This window comes from Melospiza georgiana, chromosome 18 (genome assembly GCF_028018845.1).
Source record: "Melospiza georgiana isolate bMelGeo1 chromosome 18, bMelGeo1.pri, whole genome shotgun sequence".
Taxonomy (NCBI): domain Eukaryota; kingdom Metazoa; phylum Chordata; class Aves; order Passeriformes; family Passerellidae; genus Melospiza; species Melospiza georgiana.
The window spans coordinates 4,003,848-4,024,415 of NC_080447.1; the positions used below are offsets into that span (position 1 = coordinate 4,003,848).

Here is a 20,568-nt window from a genome sequence, read left to right on the forward strand (position 1 = left end):
ATGTAATATTTAGCATAAAATAATAAATCAAGCCTTCTGAAACACGAGGTCAAGATTCTCGCCTCTCTCTTCACGCTGAAAGACCCTTGCAAGCCCAGTAACAGCATTCCACAGCAGCAGATAATAATTGTTTACATTTTGCTCCTGAGGCCTCTCAGCTTCTCAGGAGAAAAAAACCCTAAGGAAAGAATTTTTCATAAAATGTGTCTGTGACAATCCCTGCGTCCTTTCTCTTGCTGGAATCTGCAGCTGCAGGTAAGCCTCACTGCCTGGTGCTGCCAGAGAGCCCATCCTGCCTGGCTGCCAGCTCAGACCTACCTCTCCTTGCTGGAGAAGTCCACTCCCAGCAGGATGTTCTCCTCGGTGTCCTGCCGCCCGTTGCTGTACACCACCACCATGTAGCGCACGCGGTCGCTCCACACGCTCTCCAAGCGCACGGCCTGCAAAGCACCTCTGCCTCATGAGTGCTGCCACTGCTGCACGAGCCTTTGCAAACTCTCACTACCCCCAAAAAGCTTTGTTTAGTGCACTATGGAAGATACAGCAAGGCTTGTTGCTGTTTTGGTGAGGGAAGATGAGCTGAGATTACAGGCTGGGGAAACGCTACAAAATGTAACCCAAGTTATGAAGTTTCAAGCAGGAAGTGTAAAAACATTGATGGTGCACTGAGCTGAAAACAGGCAGGCTTCTCCCACACCCAAACCTTCACTGAAACAGCTCAGTCCTGCAGGACGCACAACTGGCATCAACTTCTCTGCAGAGAAGTGACTTTTACAGCAGATTTTTATCTGCAGATTTCTTCAAAAGACAGCCCAGCCCAGCTGATGCAATTTCAAGGCTGACTTAAAAGTGTCCAAGAGAACCAGCAAGGTCGTGTCTCTCCTCCTGCTGGATGGAAAATGAAATCCAACACAACAACCCATTTCAGGCAGAGCAGTTCCCTGACCCAGCTCGCACCTGGACACAAGGACCAGGACAAAAGGAGTGGTCAGGAAAGGTAGGGCTGGAAACCAGCACAGAGTTAAGGCAGCTCTGAAATCCAGGATTTGCCAATGCTTTTCCTGCTCCTCTACAGGTCTGTTGCAAACACTTCCAAGAGAAAAGAGATCAGGGAAATGCAGCTGTCCTTACCAGTTTGATCCTGTCCTCGCAGCGCAGGAGGTTGATCATCACCTGCAGGTGCTGGGGCAAGTCACCTGCACAGAAAGCACAGCAATCATCACTGAGGGGCTCCTGCTGCACTAGGAGCAGAATCTTGACCTTTAAAGAAATTGGATGTTTTTAAGTAAAAAAATACTAATTAAGGAGCTCAATCAACTTTGTTGTCCCAGAGAGCACCAAGAGCAATGAGATTCCTGGATGGGCATTCCCTGGATGGGTGAGAACCAATCTTTACAGTATCTGGAAGCCACCAAATCAATTGAAACCACCTGTGCCTGGCACAAGAGAGGATTCTCTTCCTGTCACAGCACCCTACAGAGGACAGAAAGGTTTGGCCATGTGAACAGGTGAGGGAGAAGAGGAGGAAAAACTCTGATTAAAAAAAATCAGGAACAAAGGAGAAAAGAACAACTTTGAGCTGTGAATCAACCCCAGCATGGTGGGATCAGCCCCAGCAGCCCTGCAGAGGGTGTGGCTGAGCAGGAGTGACCTCCAGAGGGAAGGGCTGCAGGAATGGGCTGGTTTGGGTGATGGAGTCTCCAAGCTCTGCTCATGCACTGAGTCCCCTCAGCTCCAGTGCTGTGGGTACATTTCTGTTTGGGGAAAGCAGACGAAAGGAACAAGGAATCTACAGGAAAACAAACCAAGTTCCCATCTAATAACTCAGCAATGCACTCATAACTTTCCATGGGAGATAAAATTCCTTCCGTAGGCTGTTTGCTGGGTATGTGGAATTGCTGACAGTTAAAGAAACCCAAAGCCAAGCCTGGCACTCAAACACCCCCTTTGTGCTGGAGTGTTTGCTGAGCAGCACCACACAGAACCACACTGTGCCTTTCCCACAGGCTCCTGCTCTCAAAATGCCCCCAAATCCCAGTTCCTATTGCCCAGTACCCACCTATTCCCAAAGTGCCAAAGGCAGAGGGTGCAAACTCTGGGGAAGCAGAATCAACTTCCCTGGATGCCCTTATCTGCATCCAAATCTCTGTGCACACTCACCACACCACTCCCTGCCATTTCTTCCCACCAGTTGGCAACTGGAAGGGACTGGGGGAAGCAGGACAGCCTGTTCTTAAACCACAATAAACTCCAACAGATTGTGGTGAGCTGACAGGAAAGGGGGTTTTCCTGAAACCAGGATATGAGGAGCAAACAAATGTCCATCTGTCCAGATAGCCAAATCCTGATCAAATATTCCTCACTCTGACCAGCAACATCCAAACAAAACCAGCAACAGGAAGTTCCAAAGGGAAAAGTCCCAAGTTTCAGATGACTGGAGGCTGGGAGAGCCCCTGGAGAAATGTCCAGAACATCCCCAAGTGCCCAAGGGGTGCTGAGCTCTGTGACTCAGCCCTGCCACAAGGCAAAGAATAACTCACTGCAGCACAAGTGACATTTCCTCCTCTGTGACTGGGGAAAACAGGGAGAGATATTCCACACAGCCCTTCTGGCTGCACAGGCTCCCCTGCCTAAAGAAAGCCATGCAAAATGCCATGATTTTCACAGAGTTTCTATTCCAGTCACAGTTCCAAAAGAATGATAAAAGTTTAAACCAAAATTCAATGATCCCAATAAAAATCAGTAATTTGAAACCCTGGGTTTGTTCAGCAGCTTGTACAAGGCTCAGCAAGACAACCTGGAGTGTCACCCACCTGTCCCTTTGGATGAGAAGGAAAAAGGATCTCCAGAGGGGATGGAATCATTACCTGCATGTTTGTGGGGATGCTGGAGGCTTCTCTGGCCCTGGGAGCTGTTTCCTTGCTGTAAGAAAAGAGCTGCACCTTTCACCATGAAAAAGCTCTCGCTGAGGCTGGAAAATAAAAAACAAAAACCACACAGGAGTCAGCTGAAAGGAAAGAGCAGCAAAATGTGCATATCTGGGAAAGGAAGTGCTTTCCTCACTAAAATAGTAGGATTCTGCCACAGCCACTTGCACAGCATGACTCTGGGATTATTCATGGATTATTCATCTGTCATTTTCCAGCACTGGTTTGTTACTTGGCCCCTGCAGGAGATACTTGCCTGAGCTGTCATGGGCTGGAAATGACTTTATCACTTGATTCTACAATTCTGCAACTCAAAAGAAGCAAAGAGTTGGACTCTTTACAGGCTGAGACCTGCAATGGACTGGAGAGCAGGTTCTGAGCCCATCACTTCCTGCTGATTGCAGTTCTTGACATTTCTCTGGAATGCAAAAACAAGAACCTGCAACTGTGGAGATTTAAAGGGGAAGGGAGGTGGAACCTGCACATCCCAAGGGAAAAGACACAGCTCTGCACCCTCAAGGGAAAACAGCCAGCACAGGGGCAGAGGTTTGGCTCTGCTGTGGCTGGATCAGCATCCTGGGACAGAGTCTGGGCAAACACAGTGACATTTCCAGAGGGAAATGACACCCAGGGCTGGAGAATAAAGGAGAGAAGGCAGAACAGCACCGGCACAGTCAGGTATCACATGAGAACCTCAGAAATCCTTCAGAAGCAGCTTTGGCCAGAAGCAGGGAAGTTGCATTTCCCACATGGCTGGAAACCCCTGTCTCCTGAGGCACTTTTCAGCTGCACAGGAATTGCCTGGGATGTGTTTGCTCTGCTCCTCAAACTGCACAAGAGCCATCTGTTGCTCCAAAGCCCAATTTTCCAGCACCCCATGCTCACCATTAATCACTGTCTGCATCCACTAAACAGAAATATCCATTATGAGACTGGGCTACACAGGAGCTCCTTATGCTGCAGCAACTGATCCCACTGGAGTCACTGCTCCCAGCACTCATCTCCCACTGGAGTCACTGCTCCCAGCACTCATCTCCCACTGGAGTCACTGCTCCCAGCACCCATCTCTTCCATATTTTACCCATGGTCTTTGCCTTGGGGCAGGAGTGAGTGGTAATGCTCCCAATGCTCTGTTCTATCTCAGCATTTTTGTGAGGACAGACATGAAATTCACATCGTTTCAGATTTTCTAATCTCTTAAGAACACAGCCCAGATTCCCAGGAAAAGCTTCCTCCTGTTTCAACTGAATTTCAAGAATTCCCCAGAAAAAATCTGGATCAGGTTTAAACTCGAGATTTCTCGAATTTTGAGTTCACTTTTTAAAAAGTGAACTAAAATTTTTGCCTGAACTTCAGGCTCCACGAGATCAATAAAACAGAGCAGGAGAAGCACACTCTCATCCCAACAATTCTCCACTTCCATTCCCACAGGATTCCAGCACTCCCCCCTCACCTCACTGGCTGGGACTGAGCAGGATCCAAGCTCAGCCTGGCTCGGGATAACCAAATGGGAACAAATGGGAATGTGGCTCCTTCCAGAGCCAGCCAGGAAGAGCCTTGCTTCCTTCTCACCCCAGACCTCACAGGAAAGCGTTAAAAAAGGCCAGAAGTGACACACAGCAGCGACCCCCACACAATGTATGGGATATTCAGCACTCACAAGAGGCAGGGAATGCTTAGATCATGCACCAGGAGATAATTCACAGCATTCCCACCCTGAGAATTTGGGGGAAATTTCCTTTAGGAAAGCAAAAAAAAATATCTTGAAATAGGGTATTTTACTCCAGTGTTTTACCCTAAAGGATCTTTGATCTCAAAGTACTGACTAGGATTTCTACAGCAGGAAAAACCTTGGAAAAAGCAGAGCTCCTTCCCAAAGTTATCAGGATCTGCTCTGATGATACATCTTGACAGATGTTCTCCTCTCCTGCAGTCAGGAAATCTGTGACAATAAAGCAGAATATTCCCAGTTGCAGGCAAAAGGGAAAGCTGTGCTGCTGGAGCAGTGAGTGGTCCAGGAATATGACAACTCACAGAGCAAAATTTTTGTTGCCGTGTTTCCACGTGCGTGGAAATGACCCAGAAAGCAAAGCCAGGAGCCTGCTGAGAGCAAGGTTTGCATTGCCACTGAAATCCCCGTTCCTCCCTGCACAAACCCTCCCGTGCCCCCAGCACTGCCCATCTCCGCACCAGCTCCGGTTTCCGTGTGCCCAGCACGGTGCCAGCCACACGGAACACACCCAAACGCCTCTCTGCTCACACTTTACACCACATTGTAACAACAGCGTTACCCGAGCCCGGCCCTTATCTCCGCTCGGGGAACTGCCTGCGCTCTGCCACTCCTCACAACTGCTGTGGGCACAGCTCGGTGAGAAACACAAGGCACAACTCCCCTTTAAACCCTGCAATCCCAGTAAGCAACTAAAACTCCGAGCATTAAAAAAAAAACAAAACTCCTAAAGAGCACCCAAATGCTGGCATTGAAGAACATCCCCTCGGCAGGGGTGACAGATGCCCCGAAGCACAAGCCATACATACTAATTCGGGCTGGTTCTCTTTGCACGGCGGCAGCATCGTGGTGGCCCCAGCGTCAGACAGAAGTCAGCAAAATCGAAGAGATTCATAACCAGCTGGAAAACTCACATCCTTTTGCTTCTAAACCCATAAAAAAAAAAAACCAGCAGAAGGCAAAGAAAAGGTCAGAGGAGCAGAGCAGCAGAGGAATCGCGGCTGCCGATGCTCCCCGGGAGCTGGATGGCTTTTAGGGAACACTGTGTCTTCCACTGATATCCTGCCTTGAAAAAGCACTTGTCCCAACACATCCTGATGAAAGAGAGCCATTCAAGAGGGGAAACAACCAGCTGAGGCTCGGCTAATCGTTTCCCTCCTCCAGACTTGTTTGTTTGTTTGCTTCCCCCCTCGTGCTCCAGAGGCTCCTATCAGCACCCACACAGCCCCTGGCTGGAAGTCCATAATCCCTGCGAGGGACAGACTAGGGGAAAAGCATCCTATGGGCTGTTCCTTCACAGTGAAAGCAAAGGAAATTTAAATGGTTCTTCCCTCAGTGCACAGCTCCCCCGTTGGGTTTTCAGAGCCATTCCTGGACAAGGAGTCTCTCAGGTGCTCGGGGATGGGGAGCACTGAATTCCCTGAATATTTGTGCCTTACAAACCCCAGTTCTTTCTGCAGGCACACACCACAAGGCCACTCTGGTCCCACCAGCCTGAGCAGGGGATGAGGAGCTCTCTGTGCATTCCCAGTTTGACTGGCACACACCACAGAAACCACCCGATCCCTGCGTGCCCTTCCAGGAATCCTGACCAAACTTCTCTACAAGGAGTCGCTTCAGGCTCTCGAATAAACACAGAGCCCACTCACAGCCCCAGGACCCTGATGCTCCAGCACAGCTGCAGACCAGCTCTCCTCCCACTCCTTGACCTCAGCTCACCAAACACAGGAAATTATTACCCCAAAAGAGGGAAAAACCAACACTTCCAACACCTGGGAAATGCCAGGAGGAGGGTACAGACAGTGACACCCCCAGAGGCTGGCAAGGACAGGGCGCTCATGGCCACAGCCCGGCTCCAGAGGCTGTTGCTCCATCCCTTGGCTCCGTGCTGCTCAACTTGAAAAGGAAATATTTCTTCCCCTTTGGGAAAGCTCCAGAGGAGCGTGGCTGCAACACACATCAGCCCCATTTCGAGTAGCTGAGGAACACAATAGGCAGCGCCTCCTCGGCGGTACAAACTGCCACCCCCCGGGGCCAGGAATGCCACAAAGCAATCCCTGAAAAACACGGGATTTTGGGAAAAGAGACAGAGCTGCTCATGCTCCTGGGCAGCCAGATGCCAGTCCCACAACAGTTTTCCCCAGGCAGTTTGCTTTGCCATCGTGGCTCCAGCTGTGAGGTGTCCCAGGAGCAATCCTCATGTGCCTGAGTTCCGTGTTTTAATGGGGAATCTCACACAAAAAATAATCATCTTGCAGGACACAAGAAAACACTCTATTAACACATCTTTACAGAACTCATATGAAAATAAAGATCCACAGACAGAGTCAGAAAAGAGAAAACCACTTTTCCTGGCAAGCCTGAGATGAGTGAGCAGCCTCCTGCAACCAGGTCTGTGTTTAAGGAAGAAAAAAACCCCAAACCCCTACAAGAAAAGGAACATTCACTTCTCTCAAAATTGGTCATGATTTTACAAAGGCAAACACGGTAATGCCTCCCAGTTTTTTGGGTTTCATGGCATCTTCTACTCAAAACATTTCCAGACTGATAAGGTGAGGGAAAAACAGGACTTGTGAGCACCACAGAATGGAACACACTTCCCTTTCTACAGCCCTGTTGATAAGGAGGAAGAGAACTGATTTTTTTCACCCTTTTTTCTTCCCTCTTTTGCTGCCTGGTCTGGAAAAAAGCTTGGCCACCTCAAGGCAACTGAGAAAGAACAAAAAGCAGCCCTGGAGAAGGGTGAGCCAGCCCTGCTGGATGCTCCCACAGCCCAGCCAGAGCCTCCCATTCCAGAGTGTGGATTTCAGGCAGGACACTGCAGCCAGCAGAGGGGACTGGCATTGTCCCACAGCCACAACAGCAGCACAACCCAAGCTGGGAAGTGGCACATCAAAGAGAAAGGAGAGAAACAGGAAGAGTTGAGAGCAGCTGTGTGGCCCCTGCTCCCCAAAACAGCCGATGGTTAAAGCAGAGGCACTGCTGGCTCAGGGCTGATAGAGGCACATCTGATAACACTTCCTGACCACCACAGGGGCCTTTGGAAGGGGCCTGAGCAGCACAAAACAGCAGAGGGGAAAAAGGGACCTCAGAGCTGCTCATTCCCAGGGCACTGCACACCCCCAGGAACTCCAGCAGCAGCAGCAGCAAGTCCCTTCTCCTGCTCTCAGTGGAGTGTGCCCAAGTGGCCTTTGCTCCGTGTCACACAGAGATTAAAGTGACAAACACTGGTGGGAATATCAGCACAGGCATCCCAGCTCAGCCCCACATGAAGCAGGGCTGCCACAGGAGCAGTGTGCTCCCCAGGAAAAGCCCAGTTCCAACACTGCAAAGATGGTTTAGAACAAAGACACCAAAGCGCTATTGCACACGTGTAGGATTTGGGAAATGCTGACAAACTGACCTGTGGTCAGGACTGCAGGAGCCCAAAACAAGGGCTCCTGCAAGGGCTCTCTGGCAAGGTCAGAGATCTGCTCAGAACCACTTGGACTAAGGTGTTTTTACTACCAGAAATGCAAGGCAGGAAAGCTCTTTCCATACCCATGACTTCCACACCCAAAGTCATCACTCCCTGACCTCCTGAGTTGGAGACAAGTCACCCCCAGCAGAAAAGCAAAATGTGGGCTGCAGGTTCTCAAGGAGAACATCTCCCCTTCCTCGGACACAGCCAGGGCATCTTTGTGCCAGGAAGGGGGCAGGCAGAAGCTGCAGCTGGGGGTGTTGGTTGTAAAGCCTCCCTGCAGGAGCAAGCATCTCTCCCATCTATTGTGAAGGAAGTGAGATGCTGGGGAGACCAAAAAACTCACCAGGCTTTGCTGCTGTCAGCAGAGCAGGGAGCAAGGGCAGTGTGAGTGTGCATTGCTGGGCTCGGAGGCGTGGGGACCGTGGGCAGGAATGCTGACAGGGCTGCACACACTGCAGGCCATTCACACACAAACCCTCCTCTGGCACAAAGGGCAAAAAGACAAAAACGAAATCAATCATGAAGCCCACAAAAGCCAATTTCCCAACAGAAACAGACTGCTGATGATGTCCCTGCAGCCACTCCGGGGATGCACTGGGCTGGAGCAGCGATCAGCACAGATCCAGATCTGCACAGAGCAGAACCAGCTCAGCTCTGAGTGTCCCACCCTGGGGGCAGCCCCAGCATCCAGGCTGTGCCTGCAGAGAGCCCAGGAGGAGCTGGGATAAACCCTCCAAGAGAAAGGGCAGGAAGAGGGAAACAAACAAAGGAGCAGGATCATGGATCACTCCCCATTCCAGCAGGCTTGCGCAAAGTAAATTGACAGAACTGCTCCCAAAGAGCCAGGAATGAGAAAATTCTAGGAATCCCTAGGACTTGCATGGTGGAAAGCCAAATAAAATAAGAGATTGTTTCACAAGGAAAAAGAAATCCTTTCTGCTCATCCCATTAATGGCAGAGTTCAAAAAGGCACGAGGCTGATCCCAGCATCACCCAGCGACGCCACGGGCTTGGAACTCGCTCTGAATCCCAAGGAGCATTTCTGAGATTCCCACTGGAACACGATGGCATTTGGTGACAGTCACTGTCTCAGGAGGCCAGGCCAGATCCTCTCCAAAGCTCAGCCTGCACGAGCTGCTAGGAAAAGGAGTATTGACCCTACAGAGCTCCTCAGCACTGGGGTCCCCAGTGCACGCCCTGGGCTGTCCCCAGCCCGCTGTGCCAACCCAGGGGAGGGCTGGGCAGAGCTGCTCCACACAGCAGCTCACCCTCACCTGGAGTCATGGACTTGGAGAACAAGGCTTGGAAAAGCAGCAGCTGGCACAGGGGAATACACAGAGATCAGCATCAGCAACAACATGGATTTCCCTGATGGTCTATCCCCAAAACACTGGCTCCCTGTGTTTTCCTACAAGTCACTGTTCTGGGTGCTGCCACGTTCCTGCCATTGCTGCTCCATGACCACAGGTAAGGCCTGGAGCTGTCCCAGAGCAGTGTCTGAGCTGAAGGAGAGGTGGGATGGTGCCCACCATGGAGGGCACACCAGAGGCAGAGCTCTACCCACGCTCCTGGCAGGAGCTGATCCTGCTCCTGTCCTCCTCCTCAGCCGAGCTGTCAGCACACGGGCCCATCCTCCTGCATTCCTCCTGTCAGCCCATTGTTCTAATCCTTGGAACTATTTTATTAAGTCACCCCTCTTCACCCACTCAGTGTCTCCCAGAGAAACAAGTGGAAACTCTCCAAGGGCACTCCTGGGAAAGAAAAGGCAGGTGAGGAACAGCTTGAAGGATTAAGGGAGCAGCTCCTGAGCGGTGTGAGTGAAGGTCAGCCAGGACACAGACAATGGCATCAGAAACACGGCTGGGAATCTTGGTGGCACAGCAACCCAAAAACCAGCTGAGCTGCCAGCTTGCAGAACGGCTCCAAAAAAGGCAGCAGAGACCAGGGAGTACTTGACACATTGGTAATGTGGAAAAAACAAAACAAAATAAATCCAGGCGGATCACGCGCGGCGAGAGCAGAGTGAGAGAAGTTCTGGCTCAGCCCTGACTCCTCGAGTGTTTGACTGGACTGCAGCCCCTGAGGGTACACAGCCAGCACTCCCAAAATCTGGAGAGTGCCAGGCAGGGGCAAAGCTCACTCACAATGGACAAGTGGTGGTAAAAACCCCAAGACCATCCTTCTTTTCCCCATCCAATCCACATTTCCAGGCAGGATGGTGCTGCAGAGGGAAGCAGACAGCTGGAGGTCAGGATGTTTTGCAGGGCTGGGAGGGAGATGCCAAGCCATGGGCAGCAGTCTCCACTGGGATGCAAGTGTTGGACATGGTTGGATGTGACCATTTGGATGGCAGACAGAACAAACACAGAACCTGGCAGCTTTTTGGGAAATCTGAACGGGACGTTTTGTCCCATGCCCTGCATTTCTGGCTGACTTGGTCCCTGATATGAAGTTTCCTTCACCAGCAGTTCTTGCAGCAAGGAACTAAAATTTTCAGAGGGGGAAGACAAGCCCTGCAGAGGAGAGTCCTGATCGCAGATAAACCTAAACAACTGATGGATGTGCAGTGCACCCTAATCTGTTTGAATCTGGGCTTATTTTTGTACAGTGGTAAAGTGATTCTGCATCAGGGATTAAATGCTGCAAAGGGATGTGTAAATGTTTGGGAAAAAAATCAGGAAATAATCTCAACACTCTTCATTAGAACTAAAACCAGGCCTGGGAAGGTGTTATGTCCTTTCCCCATTCCAAAAACATCTTAGGAGTATTTGCCAGGCAGAGCAGAGCTCTGATTTGTATGAGAAATGCCTGACTCACAGATCTTGGCAGACAATTATCAAAGATTAAGATATTTAAAATCTAGAGGCATTTGAAACCAAAATATTGTTCTGACCCAGCTCTAACACCTAAATAAACAGTGACCACACTGGCCTTTTACAGGAACAAGTGCTCAGTGCACAGCCAGCACCTCTGACAATAGGGCCTCATGGTTTGGGTTCTGCCAAACTGCTGAGGTTCCATGGAAGAAAAAAAAAAACCCAAAAAGATTTAGATACAATTCCAAAAGAGTCTGATCATCACATCTTCAAATTGGCAGCTCTCCGGCTGTTGCTCTACCTCCATCCAAGTAAACTCCTCATATTGCTCAATTCCAAGTCAGCAACAGTTTCCTGGAAAGGCCAGATCTTAAATAAGTCTCAAATCAGTGAAGTTTCCCCGGCTCTGTGGCCTTTGAACATCCACACACAGCCCACCACAAAATGTGAAGGTCTAATTACACCTTCCCGAGCCTCCAGGGCCACACCTCCGGGCTGAGCGCCCCCGAGGGCCGGGGGCTGGGCCGGGGCCTCCCCATTGTACGGAGCACGCTAAGGCAGGATGCTGCCGCCGGCCAGGATGTGATTCAGCGTCCTGTTTTGAACACTTCATGAAGTCAGCAACTTCTGCCCCGAGATCTCCCACCAGCTCCCCGGGACACGATCAGTCTGCAGCCAGCAGGGCTTGTCGAGGCTGTAATGAGCTGCTGTCCCCACAAATAAATCCTCAAGGCAGCTGCTCCCCCTGCCCTGAGCGCCTGCCCGGCACCGTGGACGTGGCTGTGGGTACAAGGGTTCACTCAGTGCTGCTCCAGCAAAACATGCTCCTAAATCCCTAAAGAAATTAAGGATCAAGGTGCACTAAAAGATCATTCTGGTGCATGAAAAGATCATTTTGGTGCACTAAAATATAATAGACATTAAATGTAAATCAAATGTATAAAACATATAGGATGTAAGTAAGATACAATGGTGTCCTGTGGTATGTGCCAGAGGGGTGATCATGGAATTATTTAAGTTGGAAAAGACTTCCAAGATCAAGTCCTGCTGTTCCTGCAGCTCTGCCAAGGCCACCACTAAACCATGGTCCCAAGTGCCATATCCATGCAGCTTTTCAATTCCTCCAGGGATGAGGAGTCCATCACTGACCTGGGAAACCTGTTCCAATGCTTGACAACTCCTTCCATGAAGGAATTTTCCCTGATAGCCAATCTAAACCTGCAGTTGCTCTGTTAAGAGTTTGTCTGCACCAATGACTCCTCCTGTTGATCACCGATCTGCAAATACACACAAGCCCTACCCTGAAAACCTCTACCTCCCACAGCTGCTCTTAAAATTTGGTTTAGATGAGCCAGACAAGAACAATTCTTTCCATAACCACCTTCAGGCTTGATCAGAGCCTGGAGATAACCAACTTCCAGGCCTTCTGCAGTGGTTCAGCCTCTATCTCTGCAGAAGGTGCCTGAAAACACTCACCCAGCCCTGCATTCAGGCTGTGATTGAAAAGCCAATAATGGCAAAGATTACAGAATGACTGGCTAAACAAACCTATTTATATTTGTAATTAAAACCAGTGATTATCTTGCTGTGTTTGCCAACCACATCTGAGAATCAGCCAACACTCACAGAGCGATCTGGGTTGTACAACAACTCCTCTGCCTAGCTGTGACAGAGCCAGCACACGGCCAGGACTGAGAATCAGCTGGGTCACAGCAAAAAGGAAAAACTGCACAGCAGGCAGCTGGGAAAGAGCTGGGCTCTGCTCTGCCTCCTCCTTGATAGCATCTCCTCAGGGTTTGCTCTGGAGAGCAGGATCTGGGGCTGAGATAAGGCCACAGGCACGAGGCTCGCACGGAACTCGATCTCAGAGAACTCAGGGCTGTGTTCAAGCCTGGGCTAACACATCCTGCCATGGGCTTGGCCCAGCCCTGACAGCAGTTTTACAAAGGTTTGGGTGAGCTGTGGGTGCACTGCACCAGTAGGGGAAAAAAAGGGACCAAGCCACAGCATCTCCCTGATGGTTCTCCAGGAGGGAAGGTTTGAGCAGACACTGGTAACACAGCTCAGACGTGCAGCTCCTGGCTCCACTGAGCCCAACAGGGCTCTCAGATCTCTTATTTTTCCTTCTGCTCTCAGTCTTTACCCTCAGGGAGCAATACAAACTCCTGGCTGCCTGGTGGGAGCGGTGTGGATGTTACATTGCCAAAGCTTCCACAAAGTTTTTGGTAACAGAGCTAAAAGCAGATTAATGCCTAAGAAAATGTGGACAGCAGCAATATCTTTGAAGCTAGAGCATGTCCCCTTGGTCTGTTCTGGGGTAGAAGCTGTTCCAGGGAGAAAGAAAAGCATTTTGGAATGACAGAAACCATAAGGAAGGATGACCAGGGAGCAGCAAGACATGGCTGGGTGCAACACCATGATACAGACCTGTTCCTCCAAGAAAACAATCAGATGGCTCAAGGAGCCAGATCCAACTATGCAACCTCAAATGAAAATCCCAGAATGTTTTGGAATGAACAAAAATAATTGTTCAGCAGGCAGATGAATACATGATGTCAGAAATGTGTACTAGCACAGCCATCCTGCACTGATGAAACACAGCTTGAGCTGGCAGCATGCTGGGGATGTGTTTCCAACAATCCTTCCTTTCCCTTCAGCCTTAGATCTCCAAAGTCTGCAGAGCCAGGGGCTGGACTGCTGACCCTCATGCTCAGGGCACGTGTGACAAAGCCCAGCTGTCACCAAGGCTAGACCAGGACTGAAGGAGGCACAAACACCAGCACAGCCCATGCTGCAGGGATTTTTCAGAGCACAATGAAGTTGAACAACTCTGCCACCCCCTGGGCACCGGGCAGAGTCTCAGCAGGTCGAAGCAGGGCAGGGAAGGGGACAGGATAAACCCACCAAACCAACAGGAGCTCCATTCATCATCTGAGTTATGTCTGCATATTTGCTGCAGCTCTTGGCAGTGTTTCCCCCTGAGGACAGCAGAGGCTGTGCATGAGAGCCATCTGATTCTCCAGCTCTGTCTGGCTATTTAATTACCAGATTCTTATCCTGACAATCGTATACGGAAGAGCAGCCCCAGGAGACTGAAGGACAGGGGAAGCTCATGGGATCTCAGTGTCCAACGTCAGGGCTGCAGCTTTGTTCAACAGCCAGGAGAAAAGCAGCAGCCTTTAAGCCTGCTCTAAGTGCATCCACACTCCTGGTGGCTCTGGTCAGGGGTGGATGACAGGCAGACCCAAGGTGTCTCACCAGGATTTGTTTGTACAGTGACAACATTTGAGGGAAGAGGATAAAGTTGTATTTTCTCTTTCAGCACAGAACTGTATATCCAAAGGAGGAGGCTGCCATCCTGCTTGGTTACATGTAACTGTTTAATACCACATGGGGAAAAGCACAAGAATTAAGGTTCTGTGGCTGTTCATGCTCCTGCTGGGCCTTGCATTGTACAAGGAGCAGAACAAGGAACCCTGAATTTTGATTTCATCAATACAAAATCCATTCCCCACAGGGTCAGCTCTCAAATGGCATTACAGACAGCCACGAAATGCTCATACACACAGGAGAGCACACAGAGCAGACACACAGCACTTCTGTGTGTGCACACAGGACAGCCAGGGAATTCCAGGCCTCCCAGGCAGGCTGCAGCCAGGAGACACCATCCCAAAACTCAGAAATAAAAAACTCCAACAATTTCCTCCTCTGTCCATGAGCTGCCCTGCTTTCTGCTCTCTGACTTCACTTGCTTTGCTTTTCCTGAAGCCAGGATAAGGAAAGCAGGAAGGAGGGACAAGGAGAAGAGACTGAGAAGTGACTGCTGTGCCTTTCCCTGCTCCCCTGGGCTGTGGTTTGCAGGTTAGAAGAGCTGCCTGCAAGAGCCAGGCTTGGAGTGAGCCATCCACAGCATTACTCAGAGCCCATTAGCCAGGGCCCTGGCACATGAGCTTGTGTCACCACTTTAGATCTGCACAATGTCAGCAAGAGGAGCCTCTCTCTTCTCTGGCAGGACAGCTCAGCCCTTTCTTACCCTCACATGAACACAGTGGCTCTGCACGACCCCAAGGAGGCAAATTCCTGGTAGATAACAGCCAGGAATGAGCAGAGTTCTCCTCTCCCCACCCTGGGAGCAGAGCCCCTTCCTGAGTGGAGCCCCAGCCTCAGGGAGCAGCAGCAGAGCCAGAGATGCTGTGATAACACCAAAGTGCTGTGGCCAGAGCTGACCAGGAATTTTCCAGGGTCTTCTCAGGAGGGGAAAAAAGGATCACAAACTCTTTTATTCTTTCATCTTGTTCAATGCTCATCTTAAAACTGATGAGGCAGAGAGCATCCCCAGGCTCAGCTCTCTGCAAAAACACCTGGAGGGGATCTTCTAGGCAAGGGGATCTCTGCAGAGTCAGGACTCAGACGCTGGGCAGACAATTAACAACAGTGCAAACTTAGAGCCCAAAAGTTCAGCTTACCTCACATTCAGTCTACGCTCTTCATCACTGCCAGCCTCTGCCTGAGGGGAGGAAAGGACACAAGAGTTACAGGTTGGTTATTTTAAATAAAATAAATAAAATCTCTGCACCAACAGGGTGTGAGGGGCTGTTTCCTGCAGGGTTTTTCCTCCTGGGGCCAGGGCTAAATGAAATGACACTCCCTAGTCCTGTATGGCACCAGCACCCGGCGCCGGGTGACAAAGGGGCTCAGGGGGATTTTCAGGCTATTAGGCTCTAATCCTGCAAGCTGGTCCTGGAGCACAGAGCGCTGTGAGGAGCGCCAGCCCCGACGTCACCGGCGCACACCTCGCTGCCACCGCGCGCACACGTGAGGGCAGCAGCTGGCAGCCACGAATAACCAACACTGGGGTGTCCCAAGCACCAAGACACGGCCAAAAGTGCTCCCTGGGAATGTCCCTGATGTGCAGCTCCAGGGAGCACAAAGCAGGGCAAGGTTCCACCTCCACCTGTGCTGGCACACGTGTCCCCACGCTGGGACAATGCATGTCCTCTGCTGTCGCAGGATTTTTCCTCCTGAGAACCTGAGAGGCCTCAGGAACAAAATGTAAGCATTGATTATCTGCTCCTGTGGAATGCAACAAGTAGATCTTTGATTAGCTTATGTTAGTTGTTTCTAATTAATAGCTAATCACAGCTCAGCTGGCTCGGACGGAGAGCCCGAGCCACAAGCTTTTATTATCATTCTTTATTATTCTATTCTTAGCTTTCTGAGGAAATTTTTTGTTCTATTCTTTTAATATAGTTTTAATGTAATATATAGCATAAAATAAAAAATCAAGCCTTCTGAAACACAGAGTCAAATCCTTGTTTCTTCCCTCAACCTGAGACCCCTGTGAATACTGTCACACTCTGCCTGCTGCCTTGCAAGGGAACACGCTGCTTTGGTGGCAGGAGTGGATCAAAATTGGCACTTCTGCACCAGGCACTTGGGGAAAGCCCCCCTTGAAGCAAATCTGGCTGCTCAGGTGACACTACACTTTTATTGAGTGTCCTCAAAAGAGAAGTGTGACCTCAGCCTGCTTCAAACCCAAGCATTTTCACAGAGTCATGCTCTGCAGTCATTCCCTTCAAGTTCCCGAGTAGCTTTTAGACAAAATTCCTTATCAGAGAAAAGCAGAGTTGGGGTTAATTGCATCCAGAGCTGACAATAAAAAGCAACCAAAACAACAGGCTCTGGGATAGTTCTGCTTTGGTTCTGTGTGAGTGCAGAGGAGAAAGGGCTGGGAGCATCCTCTGGAGAGCAGGGCTGTGCTGGGAGAAGATTTGGGCCCAAAAAGCAAAGCAGGGACTTTACATGAAATCCTTCACACTCACAACACACCTGATCCTGACAAAGCTGGGGGGACACAAGCCTTGCAGGAATCAGGCTCCATCAGTGCTGACTCTTGGGGAACATCCTGGTTGCTCAGAACCCACAAATAAAGGATTCAAATAAAGGTCCCTGGAAGAGTTACTTGTTTCCAGGTGGTTTTGTACAAGTTTTGCACCATTTCAAATGTTCAAGACTGGAGCTCTGGAGGGATGAGGGGACCTGGATCACTCCCCATCCTCTCAAGTCAGGATTTGGGAGGCTGCAGGGCACAGGAGCTGCTCTGCTGACAATCTGTGAGAACCAAGTGAAGCCAGGGGGGGAAAGTCCTGCAAATGCAAGAGCAGAGGCCGGATATTGGAGCTGTGGCCTCTGGAGGAGGGAGATGCACAAGGCTGTCCCGACTGACCCGGCAGAGGGTGAGGAGCATACCACGGCTATTTTTAGTCTGTTTACAGTGCAGAGCTGGGCTGCAGCAGGGCCCCAGAGCACCCCAAGCCCCAGTGCCCCCACGGGCAGATCCCCCAGCCCTGGGAAGGTCTGGAGGTCTGGCAGGTTTGGGACCTTTGCAGGGTCACCCTCCTGTTTTTGTTTGGGGCTGTCACGTAGCAACAAAGGGGAGAAAAACTTTTTTTCCCTTTTTAAACAAACGTGACTGTGAGGATGATGACTCTGGGATGTCGTCAGCTGGGGCTCAGCAGCAGGGCTGGGCCTGGAGCTGCTGTGGGCTCCTCTCCTGCAGCAGCTGAGCTGTTCCCAAAGCTGACTTTCTCTGTATTTTCTACTAAAAACTGCAGGAAAACCAAAGTGAGGCAGCAGCAAGGCCGAGCCCTCCTGGCCTGTCCTGTGCTGCTCAGAGCACCCCTGGGAGCTGGCAGGGTTTGGGGGGCACCACACACTGTGGAGATGCTCTGGAGCTGCTCATCCACCATGGGCAGACCCTCCCTGGGGCCTGTGCTGAGCGTGGCCACTCTGGAGGACCAGGGGAGTGGGAGGTGTGTGCAAGGGAGATGCACCAGCAGGGCAAGTTTGCACGTGTGTGTGAACCACTCTCACCTAAGAGTTTATGGCTCACTATGTCAAGGCAGCAGCATCCATTTTATAAATTCCTCTGGGCTCCTGAGTTAGGAGAGACCACAGTAGCACAGCCACAATTAGCAAGGATGTGTGGCCATCATTTCCCATTAAAATATCTTCTACTAATTATTCAGCTAAAAGCCCAAATTTACCCTGACTTTCCTTGCAAGAAAGATCCTAAAAGAACAGAACCAGGCTGGCAGTTTTTATGGGATTTTTCTTTAAATTAACTTTACAAAGAACAACATGCTGAACCTGGAAAAAGAATCTGGAAATCATAATTTTATTCCATGCCAGAAGAGCCCATTCTATCAGGACTCAGTGTCTTCCTTTGGGAGCTGAGCTGTGAGTGCCCTGCCATGGACAACACCTGGTGGCAAATTTGGGGCAGCATTTTTAGGAGGAAAAAAGGAGAACTGTACGGTCACCCCACAGAAAATTCAATCACTAGCAGCAGCTCTGCCACAAAGCAATGCCTAAGACAGATGTACATGGCAAGGCCTGCTTTGCCTCCTCTCCCACCTGCACCAGTTAAATCCAGTCTAATTCCACTGCCTGCTCTGGGGTTACAGCTCATTTTCATCTCTCTAGACTAGGTCTTGTTTAAGACTTTGTCTAAACCAGGCCCCACAAAATTCCTTCTGAAAACTCCTTCAAAAAGTGCAGCTCACATCTCCAAGCTCCACAGTTGGCACAGCATGGCCCAAACTGGGTGCCTGCAGCCCCTGGGGCCAGGGAGAACCTGGGAGCTTTGTGGCTCCCCCCTCTGCTCCCCCCTCAGCCCAGCTAATCGGGGGAGTCACAGGGACCTGACAGGTGACAAATAGGATTGTTTACCTGGCAGGAGAGGGGACAGAGCGAAGCCAAGGGCAGTGAACATCAAAGGAAAGAAGCTTGGGGGGGAGAGGATGTGCAGAGAAACACCAGGCCTGTCTTTGAGGGTCACAAAGGAGATGGGTTAGGAGGGAAAAAGGTGAGAAGCAAGAGAAACTGGAGGGGCAGCTGTTTGGATGGCACGTGGGAGCTGTGTGGGGGGAAGCAGAAGGCCAAGGCTGGGCAGAGGCAGGAGAGGGCATTCCTGGGGCACAGGAGTGGAGGAGGTGTGCAGCAGGGCTGGGACACGCAGTGCCAGGCCAGCAGGACACGGATGGCACCACGGGGGCGGTGAAGTGGCAGGTGCAGGTCCTGGAGCAGCAGAGCTGGGGGAAAGAGAGGTGTGAGGAGTGGCACAGGTGTGGCGTGGAGCAGGATGGGAGCTGCTCCTGGCAAAATGACAACGGTCACCTTGGGGAAGGGCTGGTGTGAATTTCCAGAGGGGCAGCAGATGTGGGGAAAGGTGGTGCCACGGACAGAGGGATAACACAGGGCAAAGCAGAGCATCCCTGGGGCAGGAGGTGCTGGCAGCTCTGGGATGCCAAGCAGGGACAAGGGCCAGCACAGCTGCTCCATGCAGACAGGCCCAGCACTCTGCCCAGAGATTTACCTGCCGTGAGAAAGGTGAAGCAGGCTGCCCCAGGGTTTAGGGAGCTCAGGCTCCCTGCCAGCTGAGGGCTGGAATGGGGGACAGTTACAGGGGAATGGGGATGTGTGTGGGGGGATGGCAGGCCTGGCTCAGCCTGGCAGCATCAAAAGGCTGGGGCTGGGCAGCATCGGGGGCTATGAGAGGGGATGGGGTGAGGGCTGTGAGGGGTTGAGCTGGGCCGGGGGCTGGTGGGGAGGAAGGCTGGGGGGAAGGGGCTATGGGGGACCAGGGTTCTGTAGGGCTGGGAGCCATGAGGGACCAGCGCCTGTGAAGGGCCTGAAAGCAGGGGCTGGGGAGCCTGTGAGGGGCTGAGCCGGTGCCAGGGGGCTGTCGGAAGTCAGGCCATGGGAATGCGGGGGGATGAAACAGGGGACAAGTGGCTGTGGAGGGCCAAGGGGCCGCGAGGGGGTGGAACCAGGGGCTGGAAGGGGAAAGCTGTGAAGGGCCAGAGCCGTGAGGCCGGAACCATGAGGGTGATGGAGCCAGAAGCTCTGGGTTGTGAGATGCTGGGGGGGCTGCAGGGGCTTGGCGCCGAGCGGGGCCTCACCCCGCCCCTCCCCGCTCCCCATCCGCCGCCGCCGCTCCCGGGGCTCACCCTCCCGTTCCCTCCCCGTCCCTGCCCATGGCGTCCCCGCTCACCTCGCTCGTGCTGGCCGAGGAGGCGGCGCTGGGGGTCGGCGAGCGCTGCAGGGTGACCAGCGCCATGGCTGCAGCTGCGGGGCTGCGGCCGCCTCCCCCTCGCGCCGGGAAGGGGCGGGCCCGGGGCGGCGCCTGCGAGGGAAAGGGCGGGGCTGAAATGGGAGGAGCTTCCCTCCATGGGCGTGGCTCATTTGTGGTGCCGGGCGGGGCTTGTTTTGGTGGGCGGGGCTTCCCGGCCCGTCCCACCCCGAATCCCGCCCCCAATATCCCATTCCATGGCAGGGACACATTCCACTATCCCAGGTTGCTCCAAACTCCATCTGACCTGACCTGGGACATTCCCAGGCAGCCACAGCTTCTCTAGGCAGTCTGAGCCAGGGCCTGCCCAGCCTCACAGGGAGGAATTTCTTCCCAATATCCCATCTAACCCTGCCCTCTGGCAGTGGGAAGCTGTTCCTTCTTGTCCTGTCACTCCAGGCCCTTGTAAATAATCACTCTCCATTTTTCCATCCGGCTGCCTTCAGGTACTGGAAGGCCACAATTAGGTCCCTTCAATGCCTTCTCTTTTCCAGGCTGAA

The 20,568-nt window shown here is 51.7% G+C and overlaps 1 protein-coding gene across 1 annotated transcript in view; it reads right to left on the minus strand.

The window, feature by feature from the left end:
• SSH1 (slingshot protein phosphatase 1) overlaps nt 1-20,071 on the minus strand; it is a 34,878-nt gene extending 14,807 nt beyond the window's left edge. The window contains exons 1-5 of the mRNA XM_058037080.1: nt 19,991-20,071; nt 15,402-15,442; nt 2,868-2,971; nt 1,132-1,196; nt 319-440 (exon numbers count right to left, since the gene is read on the minus strand). Coding sequence (XP_057893063.1) covers nt 319-440; nt 1,132-1,196; nt 2,868-2,971; nt 15,402-15,442; nt 19,991-20,056 — 398 coding nt within the window. The 5' untranslated portion in view covers nt 20,057-20,071. The remainder of the gene's footprint in view (nt 1-318; nt 441-1,131; nt 1,197-2,867; nt 2,972-15,401; nt 15,443-19,990) is intronic.
• Between the last annotated feature and the right edge of the window lie 497 nt (nt 20,072-20,568).